Source organism: Megalobrama amblycephala, linkage group LG23, assembly GCF_018812025.1.
Source record: "Megalobrama amblycephala isolate DHTTF-2021 linkage group LG23, ASM1881202v1, whole genome shotgun sequence".
Classification (NCBI taxonomy): Eukaryota; Metazoa; Chordata; class Actinopteri; order Cypriniformes; family Xenocyprididae; genus Megalobrama; species Megalobrama amblycephala.
In genome coordinates, this window is record NC_063066.1 from 11,889,193 (window position 1) to 11,903,148 (window position 13,956).

Sequence of the window (13,956 nt, forward strand, 5' to 3'; positions counted from 1 at the left end):
ATGACGCAATCACTCAGTTAACGAAACAAACACAAGTGCGCGCTTAGGAAGAATTCAAACAGTAGCCATTAATTTTGTAAATTCAAGCCTCAAAATTATCAAATTTGTTATTAAAGGAGAAAAACTAAATGTGGAAGATAAAATGAAGGAACACATGCAAACAAGAAGAGTCGCAGCATCAGCAGCAAAGGTAAGAAGAATGGAAGAATCAGTTTGCTGAATGAGCGAGATGGGCAGCCTTCCTGTTTGCTCTGTAGTAAAGTACTTGACAAGCAAAACCTACAATTTCAAAAGACCGATGTGTTTGTTTGATGTATTTTAAATCAGTAAAATAACCGCATCAGCGCACCCGCGGCTGGATGAGCCCAACTCTGCGCGCGCTCGCGGATCCGATGCTGCGCGAGGGATTGCGACATGACAGAATGGTTGATATCGTCAGAGATTGTAATTACAATGCGCGCAGTGTTGTTTGTAAAAAGAGCTGAGTAACATTTGCTTATTAAGGCATTTATGTGATTGTTTGGTGACTATTGCGATGATGTTGAAGAGAGTCATAAAGTCATACAGAATTAAATAGCAACTTAAAGTGATTGTATATACAGTTTGTGTGTTCATTGAGCATTACTGATTATTATTGTAAAGCTAATGTCAGTAAGTTAGTTTTTATTTGTTATTTATTGTGTGCAACATCTTGGTATAATAATAGTATTATCTGCTAATAACATTAAATCTGATTAGTTTGCATTGGTGACGTCATATGTAAATTATATGCGGACCGTGAAGGTGTGTTCGACATCGGCTGCGGCTGGATGCAACCGATCGGCGAGAGTAGCCGTGTGCAGGCGGGGAGGAGCTGAAAACGGAGACATGAAGTCGGACACTTTCTGCTTCCCGTAGCGACGCTCGCGCTGCGTTTGCATACTTTATCACAGCTGAAGTGAAATAAATGCAATATTTGACTAATACACTGATGTTTCAGAGACATTTTCATTCAGTACTTTATGTACTGCTTACAGCGTCTGTTTTTACAAGAATAAAGTTCAACATAAGCATATATTATTTAAATGCCAATGTAGTGGGGTCTACGTTTTTTATCAGTTTTATTTTGATAAACATGACACAATAGGCCTACAACATCGCGACTACATGAAAAGAGCTTTAACTGTTATAAAAACACAGATTTTTGAGCATTACTGGAACTGAAGGTGTGACAATAAACACGAAACACACATGATCTTTGTCATGCGGTGAATCCGGCCAATCGTGAAACAGCTGTGTCGTCATCAGAGCTCGTGCAGCTCCTCTTGAGAAACTGCGCTGGCTGCCTCAGGTGGCTGATCTCGAATCGCTCTCGTGGTACTTTGAAGCTATACGTCACAGTCACATGGTGTCGGCGCTGTCTCAAGTCGGACAAAATTTCTTACCGGCATGCACTGCTTCAAGTCAGCCGCCGATCGGTCTGTGCGGCGCTGCATGAGCTCGAACACACCTTGAGACTTGCACTTGGACCATTGTGCGGCCCACTGGGAAAAAAGTTTGAGAACCACTGGTCTATTCCTTTAATTCTTATAATTCAATTCATTATTCTATTCATGTAACTTTGAAGTGATTTTCCAATGGACTGATATGGAACACTTTTATTCAATTAAAAAAAAAAAAAAAAAAAAAAAAGTACAAAAATAATTTGCATGAAAAAAGATGTATATCTTCATGATACACAAGTGCAACATTACCTGATTTAATATTAATGGTCTGGAACTATCATCTCCTCCATTTAACACAGCAGAAGTTATCTTAAAAAGCTGAGTGTTTTGGTTACTTACATCAGGTTTTCTGACATGCCATTAGTGGGTGGGATTTGACTAAAGGGGAGGTCTGATTCAGAGGCTAAATGGAAGTTAACGAAACAGATCATATCACTTACTTGTGGAATGTCAGTGGTGGAAAAAATTAGCCCTGTGGAGCATTTACTATCATTTAATATGTTCTTGTCCTAAAAGGAGAATCACTTACAACACCAAAGTACTCTTAATTTCAGAAGTGCATTGAGTTTTGACTGACAGAGCTTCAATTCAACAGGTCTTCATTGTCGTACTAATCTGTCAAAAACATTGACATTTATTGGAAACCAAAAGGTTGGTGGTTCATCTTACATGTTGAAAACTGAAGCTCCATCTGTCAAGAGTTCATAGGTACTACTTTAATCCCATGGGCATTGATGTACGTGAGCAAGACTTTGGCTCTTCTCTCAATTACGTCAATGAGTTTTTCAATGCCTTGACGGCCACCTTGACTGTCCCAGTACAGCTGGTCGAGAAACAGCGATTGCAGGAGCTTTTCCCTGAGACGCTGAGACTTTAACACTGATACAGACTGATCTGGTAGCCTGAAAGAGAAAAAATAATGAAAGCATATAGTAATATGCACTCCAAAATTATTAAAACAAACTTATAGAATAGAGGAAATAACCACCTTTTATAAATGTATAACACAAAATATCATTAAATACTTTTTACGCAATACTTTTTTACAATTCCCACAAAACAAATTGTATTGCTAACTGACAAATGATGTAATACCCTGCTGTAATGCAGATAATGTGCAAGCTGTGATTCTCAAACACAGCAATGGTCCATCATTTATTCTGATTTATGTTATTGCACAAGTGAGCTTACGTTCCCAGAGGTATCACATTAGCAGCATTGCCAGCAGAATCCCTTAGCTCAGACAGCACGTGTCAGATTGTTGGCGTATGTATTTGCTTACGTCTTCAGTGGTGTTGTGGAGGTGTTGGCTTACTGAAAGGCCAAACTTGTGGCCTCACAGAAACAAATTCTTAGTTGCAGTCTTAGGGTACATTTACACGACAACGATGTACTAAAAACGTTTTTTTTCGCGTACAGACGAGATCCCCATTTACACAGATCTGTGAAAATGATTAAAAACACTGCATTATGCATGCCAGGCCAGTAGATGGCGATGTAAAGAAAAACTATGCAGCTACTGAACACATAATATGCGTGTGCATGACATCACTGTTTTCACAAATTCAGTATGAACAAGAAAAGAAGATGCACAAAAGCATTTATTTAAAAGGTAGGGTAGGCAATTTCAGATTGGCTAGCAATAGCAAGCTAGCTTTGAAAGCATAAGATCCCACCCTCCCTTCAGAGTGCTCTCAAAAGCCATGCCTCCTTCAAAAAAACATGCAAAGCATCACAAAAAGTTGACATTTTTTGGTCAGTCTTAAAGAAAACTACATGTGGTTACTCTGTGATTCTTGACACTTATAACATCATTATGAGATTCAAATAAAAGATTAAGTGGTCATGTATAAACTCTAACATGTGAAATAGCTCAGCTACTTTTACTCACTCTTTGATTCCCTCGAGTAGCTTGAAGTCCAGATTCTCCTCATCTCGGTCAAAGTAGCCCTTGTTGTTAAAGAAAACCAGGTGGTGTGGGTCATGTCTCCGGTGGACTATGTGTGTCAGCTCTATGCTGTCCTTATCTGTACATTCTTCATGGTGACCAAGCTCAACACAGGTGTCCTCTGGGCGGGGCTTGAATCCACAGCAGTTTTTATCTAGTCGTTCATAAATCTGAAAAGAAACACAATCTTTATTTTCTGTTTTAAATTATATAGTTTAAATTAAAATATTTCAGTTGTTTTCTGAACAATTAAAGGATTAGATCACTTTAAAATGAAAATTATCCCAAGCTTTACCAAAGTCCCTTTAAGACTCATTTCACTCGGCGACCATCTTTGAAACGCCTCTCGGGCATCCTGGGCATCATGCAGCTCTTTGAATGGGGAAACATCAAATTCTCCAAAGCTGTTTGCCAAGCTTTCGATTAAATTTCATATTTGTAATCACAAATCAAATCTAACAACAACTGTCTCAATTTTTTTCCAAACGCTCGAATAATGACAAAAAAGAAAAAAAAAATTTTTTTTTTTTGCTGGATCAAGCTAATGCGCATGCGCAGATGTAAATGCGCGTCTCCTGTGCCTCATTTCTGAGGCGCGCGTCTGGCTGTTTCTATAGAAACCGGTGATTCTAACGGCCGCTGCAGTGACGCGATGACTTTACAAGTCGGCGATTGGCTCTTATTTAGAAGGCGGGACTTATTCCGCCATATTGCGCGTTTCACTTTCTCCCATTCAAAACAATACGAGTGACACGTCTTGTGTAATTCTATAGTCTGGCTTTACTCACCCTCAAGCCATCCTGAGTATATGACTTTCTTCCTTCTGATTAACACAGTCGGAGTTATATTAATAAACATCCTGATGCTTCCAAGCTTTATAATGGCAGTGAATGGGACCAAGGAGTATGAAGCTGAAGAAAGACTATGAAGCTGAAGAAAGTGCATCCATCCATCTTAAACATACTCCACACGGCTCCGGGGGTTAATAAAGGCCTTCTGAAGCGAAGCGATGCATTTGTGTAAGAAAAATATCCATATTTAACAAGTTATAAAGTAAAATATCTAGCTTCCACCAGACTCCCTTCCGTATTCAATTTAGGAAGAAAACTTGAATATGAAAGTCATAGGATGTAACGTAAATGTTTTGAACTGTGACAGACTTTTTCTTCCTACGTTGAAAAAGGAAGGCAGTTTTAACAATTTAACTTGTTAAATATGGATATTTTTCTTACACAAACGCATCTCTTTTCTTTGCCGGCTGGAGCCGTGTGGAGTACCTTTATGATGGATGGATGCACTTTCTTCAGCTTCAAACTCGTTGGTTCCGTTCACTGTCATTATAAAGCCTGTATGTGTCAGGATATTTATTACAACTCCAATTGTGAAAGAAAGAAGAAAGTCATATACACCTAGGATGGCTTGAGGGTGATAAAGCTTGGGGTAATTTTCATTTTAAAGTGAACTAATGCATATCTAAGCTTGTTTTTCTACAAGTTTACAGCTGAAACAGAAAGACACAGATGAAAGTGGAGTAGAGTACCTGCAGAAGGAAATCAAAGACTACTAGCTTGCTCCATTCATGGTGGTGGATGCTGGTGCAGCTCCACTCTGGTTTAGGTATGGCTCCCCGATGCCAGCACTTGTATTTGAGAGCGGTTTGATATGAACCCCAGTTCAGTCTCTCAGAGGGTTGATCTACTACTGGGCTTAAAGTAGGATCCCATAAAACCACTGGACAAGGCTGACCATCTGAAACAATATGAATATATGTAGGCTGTACATTCATTAGATCAGCATGAGTCGTATTGATTTCTCAATAGCTTGACAGCCAGCTTTGATGACACTGAAACTGATCCCATTGCAGTGGCCCCATGAAAGTAGGCTACTTATGAATCTATATAAACTATAATTGACCCTGGACCACAAAACCAGTTGTAAGTTGCACGGGTATATTTGTAGCAATAGCCAACAATACAGGTCAAAATTATCGATTTTTGTTTCATACCAAAAATCATATAAAGTTCATGTTCCATGAAGATATTTTGTAAATTTCCTATTGTAAACATATAAAAAAATATATATTTTTGCATTGCTAAGGACTTCATTTAGACAACTTTCTCAATATTTAGATTTTTTTGCACCCTCAGATTGCAGATTTTCAAATAGTTGTGTCTCGGCCAAATATTGTCCTATCCTAATCTTATTAATTCAGCTTTCACATGACGTATAAATCTCAATTTCAAAAAATTGACTCTTGGTTTTGTGGTCCACGGTCTCAAACAAATGATGCTTTTCTCAGAACTGACTTTTCTGAGCTGTTTTGCAATTACTTTAAATAAAAATGTGCCACTTTAAAAAAATGCCACTTGGTTTGATATTTTGTTATCTAATGTAGGTTTGTTATAAATATCCAAAATCCCTTTATAGGCAACTATAATTTAATCCATGCTAATTAGGCTAAATTCTGTATCTGCTGCTAATATATATATATAGGCCTATATATATATATATATATATACACACACACACACACACAAGTACAATAAAATAAAACATTAAGTAAAATACATACAAAATATAAGCTATAAATATGAAAAACACATTAAATGAACATAAAAACAGAAACAAATACACTACCTCCAAGAGAGTGGAATCTTCTGCTGACAGCTGGCAAAGTTCTGTTCATTCCTAAGATCCTATCTAGATGAAAGGCGAACACTTCACTCATGTCCAAGGGTCTCCTGACAATACCGCAACATTTGCGACACGCATCAGCATCGTCCGTGTGATTTGTCGCACTTTTAAATAAAATGAAAGAAGAAAAACCCGGAGGTGCAACTTCGTCAATTTGCGTAATTTTACCATCAGCTAGAAAGCGCATGGCCATGATATCGTCATTGCTGAACCATGGAGGAGCTCTTTCACTGTATATCCTGATGGATGAATAATCACTGTGATCAAGCTCAGAATATCCCAAGTGTTTGTCAACGGTGTTTGTATCGTGCCTCGCGTCCTTCGCTTTGCCCTGTGATGTGCCACCCTGCGGTCTCACTTTAACTTTCTTTCTCCGGAGTTTGGGTCGCACTGTGCCCCTGATGATGGCCGGTTTGTGCCGCTTTGATTTGAGCGTTATATACACCACATTAGACCTGGTCGGACTCAGAGATTCATTCACCTCCTCTCCAGTGGGGTCCTGGTAGGTTTTTCTAGGTTTTAGAGAATAAACGCTATTTCTAGTCCACAGATCAGGACGTTTGTCTTGGCGAGTAGACGTGTGACTAACATGAACGGTGAAAAACAAATAAACAAAACACACAACAGCTATAATCAAATACTTTCTAATGGCGGAATATCCACTACAACAGTTGCAGACTTTCAAAAACGATACGGACAAACAAATCAAAGTGTTCCCGACATTTCCAGGACGAGTCGTGTGCGTATCCATTGGTACGAGTGTTTGCACATGATTAAGTCAAATTTATTTTGTCCACGTTGGAACTGCGTTCTTTTCGTTTACATATTGAGGGTACACAGGAGCTCCAGATGATCCGCTCAGCGCAACAGCTCCAGCTTGAATGAAGTCAACTGTCCCGATGCCGGATCAGCTGAGATAACAGTCCCAAATTGACAAGAATGCCGCTTGTCCTTACGCCCTTTTCCTCTCTGCAAGCGCGAGAGGTTAGAACGGTGTCATTAGAAAAATAAACAGTATGAACAGTCAAATTTTTCCTTATACATATTTTTTTCTGTGTACATAGCCTATGTAAATACTAAAGCTGGCAATGTTGAAAAAAAAAAAAAAAAAAAAAAAAAAAAAACAGCATAAACTCGTCTGCTAATTGGCTGGTTTAAGAATGGTTTAGGCATTTTTTTCAGCAAAACAATCTAGAATCAGCTTTTGTTGTTGCTGTTGTTTAATCCGTGGGGAGTTTCAAAGGGGCTTAGGGCACTTTTTAGCTGGTCACACTAGGAGTGCAGACGAATGACCACTAGCTTGGCCTGTGTAGGAGGCACTCTTAATACAGGAAACCATTTTAGGCGTTTTCCCCCCCTCCCAACAGATGATAAATTACAAAAATAGGAAAGGTCATTAACCAGGTCTTTTAGGAAAATGTTAAAACTGAATTACAATAGCATATTCCAGCAGGAATTTCCTGTGCACATCTGCCTGCAAACAATGTTGTTTTGACACATTTTGTACTTGAATCTGCTGGTGTGAATATGAAGCAGTAACATCTAATAATGATATGCTTCAGTAAAGAGGACAGGTAGCAACAGTATTATGTTGTCCTTTTGGTATGGAATGCATTACTGTATTCTAATCTAGACGTATTACACACACACTAGGTTTTTATATTGTACAAACTGTATATTCTATCCCCTATTTCTAAACCTACCCATCATAGAAAACTTTCTACATGGTTAGATTTTCAAAAACAAACAAACAAAAACAAACATCACTTGTTTCTCACATTTATAAGATGCTTTTCATGGGGACACGAAAAAAATGTTCCCACAAGGATTTTGGATATTGCCATCTTTGTGGGGATATTGTCCTCATAACATAGGATATACCTGAACCACACACAAACACACCCTTTTATTAGTGTTTGTCCAATCTTTGTCAGTCTGTCTGCTGAGGGTCTCACTGGAGCGATTGGTACATTACACATTTACTGGTCAAGAAGTGTGGGTTGCTCAAAAGCTGCAGATTCCGTTGAATACATAACACACAAACACAAATCTACATACATAGCCCTATTGCCAGAAAGGGGAAACTGTTTAATTCAAATGTGAACTTGTGATCTTACAGAAAATCTAGAATTAATTTTGGCAGCAATTAAAATGCAATAGCAAGAAACGTGTAAATTACATCAAGGAATACTAAGCAACTGCAGAGGCCTTATTCAAGGTGATAAGACTGTTCAGTGACTGCACATTTTGGCAGGAACATTGGTTTAAAACCTGATCCACCATTGCCACCTTGTGGTAACGTACAGACTCAGATCTTTGAATAAGCAGTTAACAGGGAGCCTGCCAGAACAACAGAAGATGCCAGAGCGAACAACAGCAAGTTCCCACAACCCTGAGGAAAGAAAATCAGTTAGGCTGGCCTACACACACACACACACACACACACACACACACACACACACACACACACACACACACACACACACACACACACACACACACGACAAATGCTTAAGAGTCTATGATTGGATCATTATTGTAGTGATTATTATGTTTCTACCATGTTGTGTTTGGCAACAGTTCTTCTAACCCTAACTGATGGAGTGCGTTTCATTTCTTAAACAAGCATGTAGGAAGACGCATCATGACCATATTCCAGGATGACAATGTCAAGATTCATCAGGCTCAAATTGTGAAAGAACGGTTGGGAGGAGCATGAAGAATCATTTTCACACATGAATTGGCACCTCTGAGTCCAGACCTTAAATTCATTGAAAGTCTTTGGGATGTGTTTGACTCTTGCATTTGTCAATACAAGGTCTTCACCAAAAAAAAAAAAAGCAGCACCTCTTGATGAAAATAACATAACATTTATTTCCATCAAGAGGTGCATTTTTTTTTTTACTAATTGCTCACCATAACAAAAACTACAAAACTAATGAAAAGCAGCACATTCATCTTAACCCTTAAATGCATGACTGTTTCACCAATCATTCTTACATATATCTAACACAGAAGGATCTCTACCTGTCGCAATGATATAAAACCCCTCTGATATTAGAGTAACAATTACAGAAGAATAAAATAAAGCATATGTTGTTACATTTTGGAGGTTGAAAGGGCTCCGTTTGAGCAGATGTTTTATTTCATCATCACTGTCCTCGTCAGAGCTCATTTCCCAGTAAATTCAGCAAATAATGGGCTAGTTTTATGTTTGAGGTCACGAATATGAGCCCATTCGCAATCTCAAACGTATTCTCAAAATTATATTATTTTCAACTATCTTCAAAATCAATATTTTGATCACTAACAGCTTCACCAGATCCATCCAGTAAGAGTTACAGTCCTATTTGACTGCGTTCAGTACTTGCTCTGCAGTAAATTGCTGAGCCATTTAATGTTTTTCTTATTATTTCGTTTTCTGTCTGAATGAGTTGTCACTTCAGCATTGTGTATCAGACATTATTCCACAAGGTGGCAAAGGTGAATTGCACTTATTCCGTCATCTAAGATTCAACTATTGTTGTGCAGAAAAAAAAAATATACGTACACTCATTCACACCTTGGGTCATTAGCGACCCTATACAATTTTTACAATAAAATTAGTACAAAAATAGGCATTCTTTTATAATTTTATGATTTTTTTCTTGTTATATTCTTTATAATAAATTGATTGAGGAATACCAGGAAGGTTGATGTCTAACTTTAAAAAATGAACAAGGAGGAGGGTAGTGAATGATGTCCCGGGTCACTAAAGACCCGAGGTATGCATTTAAGGGTTAAGCAAGGTGTTTTCTGCAGATTTAAATCAACACATAAATATTCATCATGTTCATTTGAAAAACAAAAAGTGTCAAACTAGGTCAAATAAAAATGCCATCTAAAATACTGAATGAATACAAATAGCTTTATGTTACCTACTTTGACCTCTTTAAATATCACACTTCCCCACAGAGCAGCTACTAAGCCAAAACCCTGAAATCAAAGTTGAACACACTGTCATTACATACGATTTTCAATGAAAGGTGAATGAGAACATGAAAGATTTTCTTTTGTGCCATACTTACAGCATTAATTATAGGGAATGTGACCACTGCACTAAGGTAGTAATTTGCCATGAGCCAGGCATATGTGGCTAATCCCCACATCAAACCACTCAGAAAACCTGCATGGAAGATTTTACATGAGTTAAGAAATGCAGAACTCAATATTCAGTAGAAAGCGATAGAATTTCTGGGGGAATATTTTCAGGGGTATCGTGTCAAGCATCTGACCGTAATCTTTACCTGTAATAATAGTTGCTTTGCAACACACCACAAATGGTGTTGCATCCTAGTTAATATAAAGATGATAGAATGGAATGCACATTAATTACCAGGTAAGATAGCTCTGGGGTAGATCCGAGGCCTGTTCTTCATGACTGCACAGTAACTAAGAAAATACACTGTGCTCATGAGGAAAATTCCACTGTAATGGGCAAAGCAGTAGTCAATTTCTGTAATGGATGGCAAAACATGTTAGAATAGCCTGTAAAATGCTTTTTAACATCTCATTAAGCTGTAACACAAACATAACATACCATTCTGACTGGATCCAGTGAACATACTTGAATTGGTTGCGGCATGAACTTTAATATAGAAAACAGGTACAAAAGAAGAGCCATAAAGGACACCTGAAAATACGGCCAAGATGCAGCCACTGCAACAAGAGGATATCAGAAAATAAATATTCCATATATTTAATGTTTCTCTTCCAGAAATTTTACAATATTCGAGTATAAAGCTGAAAATATAAAGCTGAAAATTCTCACACACTCACACGCAAGCACAGAAAAAAGCCCTCAAACATTCCAGTAGTGTTGTTGAAGAACCAGAAATGTGTCTGAAGAAAACTTCAGACTGGAACTTGGAAGGCCTGCAGATACTTACAACACTCTTTTGCTCTTTGGTGAAATTGTATCCACCCATGAATCACTGGGGCTTGTGTTGTCTGGATTCAACCTCTAAAGACAGTGTGAATACATGCACACACAAAATGTCAGCGAAGATGCATGTATCCAAGACAAAATACATTAAATATTCTACATTACATCCAAAAAGCTCTTAATGTGGAAAAGCCCTAACATACTTACCCTATCATCAATCAACAAAGGCATGGATTCAGATGTACGTTTCTGAACATCACTTTTCACAAAGAAGAATATGATGGCACTGAAACAAAGACATGACTGTGTTATGGAAAAAAAAAAAAAAAAAAACACCCTAATCCAAAGGATTTTCGCTCACAATAAATAAAACGGAAGGATGTTTTATCCCATAAAATCAGATGAAACTGTAGATCCAATACAACGTGACTTCAGGTCTTAGGAGGAGGTTTATCTTGCCTTACACAATATATTGCATTTTCAATTTCAGAGAAATTTTTAGGCGAGTAAGACAGCAGCACTTCGATCTCAAAAGGATCTTTGTGAGGTGTAACTCCTAAGTGAACTAGAAATCTTTTGGGGATGGAAATATTGTCTGTCCATATTAAAGAAGTGTGCCCGCAGCATTTGCTTTTCATGGGTGAGGGTTTCTGAGGACTAAAATCACCTTCTAAGTTGAGTGAACATAATGTTACTTTGTAAAACTTTAGTTTTCATTAGTCAAAGAAACATCATCTTGACGTGTGCATTTGAAGGTAGTCCATTACATTACCAAAAAAAACCAAAAAAAACAACACACATACGAAACACCTCTCCCATTACCTTAGCAGACAAAGGCCAGCTCCACAGTAATTGAGTATCGGTTTGGACACTTCCTCTGGATGCAGCCCAAACCACCCAAACCTTGAAAGGAATGACTTAAAGGGTTAGTTCACCCAAAAATTTAATTTCTGTCATTAATTACTCACCCTCATGTCATTCCAAACCCGCAAGACCTTTGTTCATCTTTGGAACACAAATTAAGATATTCTTGATGAAATCCATGAGCTTTCTGGCCTTCTGGATAGACTGCAATGTCATTACCACTTTCAAGGCCCAGAAAGGTAGTAAAGACATCGTTAAAATAGACCATGTGATAACGAGCCAGCGTTCTGATGTATAACCCGGAAGCGCTGCACTGCGTTTACTACATGAACAGTGTAGGAGACTGACATGAAAGAGAAGACTTGTTGAATAAAGTTATTATTTTTGTTTATTTTTTGCGCACTTCGTAACATTAAGGTTGAACCACTGCAGTCACATGGACTACTTTAACAATGTCTTTAATACCTTTCTGGACCTTGAAAAGTGCAATGACATTGCTGTCGATGTGTCGATCAGATTTCATCAAAAATATCTTAATTTGTGCTCAGATGAACAAAGGTCCTACATGTCTGAAATGACATAAGGGTGAGTAATTAATGACATAATTTTCATTTTGGGGTGAACTAACCCTTTAAGAGGCAAGTTTACCTCTGCTTTCAATTAAAAACATTAATAACCCTATACAAAAAGGTCCCACTAGTTAAAATTAGTCAACGCATTAACTAACATTAGCTAACAATGAGCAATACATTTGTTACAGTCACTATTCATCTTTCTTAATGTTATTAAAAAAAAAAAAAATACAACTGTTCACTCTATTCAACTAGAACTCCATTTATCAGCCTGGGCTGCATTTCCCAAAAGCATCATGAGCCCAAGTTGATCGTGGAGACCACTGCCACCAAGGTTCTCTACGATCAACTTAGTTCACAATGCTTTTGGGAAATGCAGCCCTAGACCAGCATAAAACTCAATGCTCCAAATTTTTACATCCGGAAGTTCAGTACATCCCTATAAGCCCCTTCTGTCAAACGTCAAGCCAGCTTACCTTGAGCTTGCCCATCCAATTAGCAATCCACTAGATCCCCAAAGCAAAATTCCAAGTCCAAGGCCAATAAACTTAACAACTGGGACAGCTGTTATATTTCCTGAGAGGTAAATCTGTTATAAATGACATCTGTATATATTAAACACATGTTTATTCACTCACACATACACTACCAGTGGCCCAAAGTGCTCCTCCAAGCATAGCTGCAGGATGGGCTCTGGAGGGGTGAAACAATGTGTCAGCAACCAGTCCAACAAGCCAAATAGCTGAACAGCAAATCCACTGGAAAAACATTCCTGTAAAGACAGCAGATTTTAAGACAAGGTTGGTCACATATTTGTGTGAAGGGTAAAAGTACAGTTAAACTCCTCACCATCACCGGTATCTATCGTTTTAACAGGAACAAAGTAACTTCCATACAAAAGCACTGCAAACACACAGGCCACAAAGCCATAGGTGGTGTCTGTACTGTTGGCTTCATTAGAGGAGTGAGTGGGCTCTAGGTATAAAAATAAAACTAAAAGTTATCTAAGCATATTAATTGTCTATAACAGAACAACTGTCAACTTTCCAAACAAAGCAGTTTTCAAATCCACACTACCAGAGGGGATAAAAAGGCATGTTGTCAAATCAAAATATTTAACTTTTTTTTAATATTTAATCTACCTTCTGCTGACAATGTGCTACAGCATCTTATAACAAAAAGCACAATTACAGCTAGTAAAGCCATCAGTCTCCTCTTTTCCACTTCACTCAGGGTATAAGCACTACATTTGTTGTTGTGGAGGTTTGTTGTAATCCAGGTGTCATTAATTGGCCCTACTAACGTATTGTGGGGAGGTGCTTATATTTCTTAAAGGGATTAGCCTCAGTCACCATTTACTGTCACTGTCATTTTATCATATATGGAAAGTGAATAGCGACTAAGGCTCATTCTGCCTAACATCTCCTTTTGCGTTCCAGAAAAGAAAGAAAGAAATTCAACTGAGGGTGA

The 13,956-nt window shown here is 38.0% G+C and overlaps 2 protein-coding genes across 3 annotated transcripts; both read right to left on the bottom strand.

Moving 5' to 3' along the window:
- Nucleotides 1–1,961: 1,961 nt before the first annotated feature.
- gask1b (golgi associated kinase 1B) lies at nucleotides 1,962–7,378 on the bottom strand. The gene is made up of 4 exons (XM_048176686.1): nucleotides 6,070–7,378; nucleotides 4,973–5,181; nucleotides 3,376–3,602; nucleotides 1,962–2,386 (listed from the first exon to the last, which is right to left on the bottom strand). The coding sequence occupies exons 1-4, from the start codon at nucleotides 6,875–6,877 to the stop codon at nucleotides 2,179–2,181; spliced, it is 1,452 nt and encodes a 483-aa protein (XP_048032643.1). The 5' UTR covers nucleotides 6,878–7,378; the 3' UTR covers nucleotides 1,962–2,178.
- Nucleotides 7,379–8,177: 799 nt separating this feature from the next.
- Nucleotides 8,178–13,804, bottom strand: tmem144b (transmembrane protein 144b). 2 transcript variants are annotated; one of them, XM_048176452.1, is made up of 12 exons: nucleotides 13,629–13,804; nucleotides 13,336–13,461; nucleotides 13,136–13,258; nucleotides 12,963–13,062; nucleotides 11,873–11,953; nucleotides 11,258–11,336; nucleotides 11,055–11,128; nucleotides 10,706–10,824; nucleotides 10,502–10,621; nucleotides 10,194–10,291; nucleotides 10,044–10,101; nucleotides 8,178–8,518 (listed from the first exon to the last, which is right to left on the bottom strand). In XM_048176452.1, the coding sequence occupies exons 1-12, from the start codon at nucleotides 13,690–13,692 to the stop codon at nucleotides 8,391–8,393; spliced, it is 1,170 nt and encodes a 389-aa protein (XP_048032409.1). In that variant the 5' UTR covers nucleotides 13,693–13,804; the 3' UTR covers nucleotides 8,178–8,390. The 2 variants fall into 2 exon arrangements, with proteins under 2 accessions (XP_048032409.1, XP_048032410.1); XM_048176453.1 differs by having other exon boundaries at nucleotides 10,048–10,101; nucleotides 13,629–13,797.
- Nucleotides 13,805–13,956: the final 152 nt, after the last annotated feature.

Excerpts from the sequence above, each read along its gene's own strand:
- gask1b (XM_048176686.1), bottom strand. The coding sequence starts at position 6,877 with ATGGATACGCACACGACTCGTCCTGGAAATGTCGGGAACACTTTGATT. Across the intron at positions 3,603-4,972 it reads TCTTTGATTTCCTTCTGCAG|ATTTATGAACGACTAGATAA; the intron begins GTACTCTACTCC and ends GTTTCTTTTCAG. Across the intron at positions 2,387-3,375 it reads CTACTCGAGGGAATCAAAGA|GCTACCAGATCAGTCTGTAT; the intron begins GTGAGTAAAAGT and ends TTTCTCTTTCAG.
- tmem144b (XM_048176452.1), bottom strand. The coding sequence starts at position 13,692 with ATGGCTTTACTAGCTGTAATTGTGCTTTTTGTTATAAGATGCTGTAGC. Across the intron at positions 13,462-13,628 it reads TAGCACATTGTCAGCAGAAG|AGCCCACTCACTCCTCTAAT; the intron begins GTAGATTAAATA and ends TTTTATACCTAG. Across the intron at positions 11,337-11,872 it reads GCTGGCCTTTGTCTGCTAAG|TGCCATCATATTCTTCTTTG; the intron begins GTAATGGGAGAG and ends TCTTTGTTTCAG.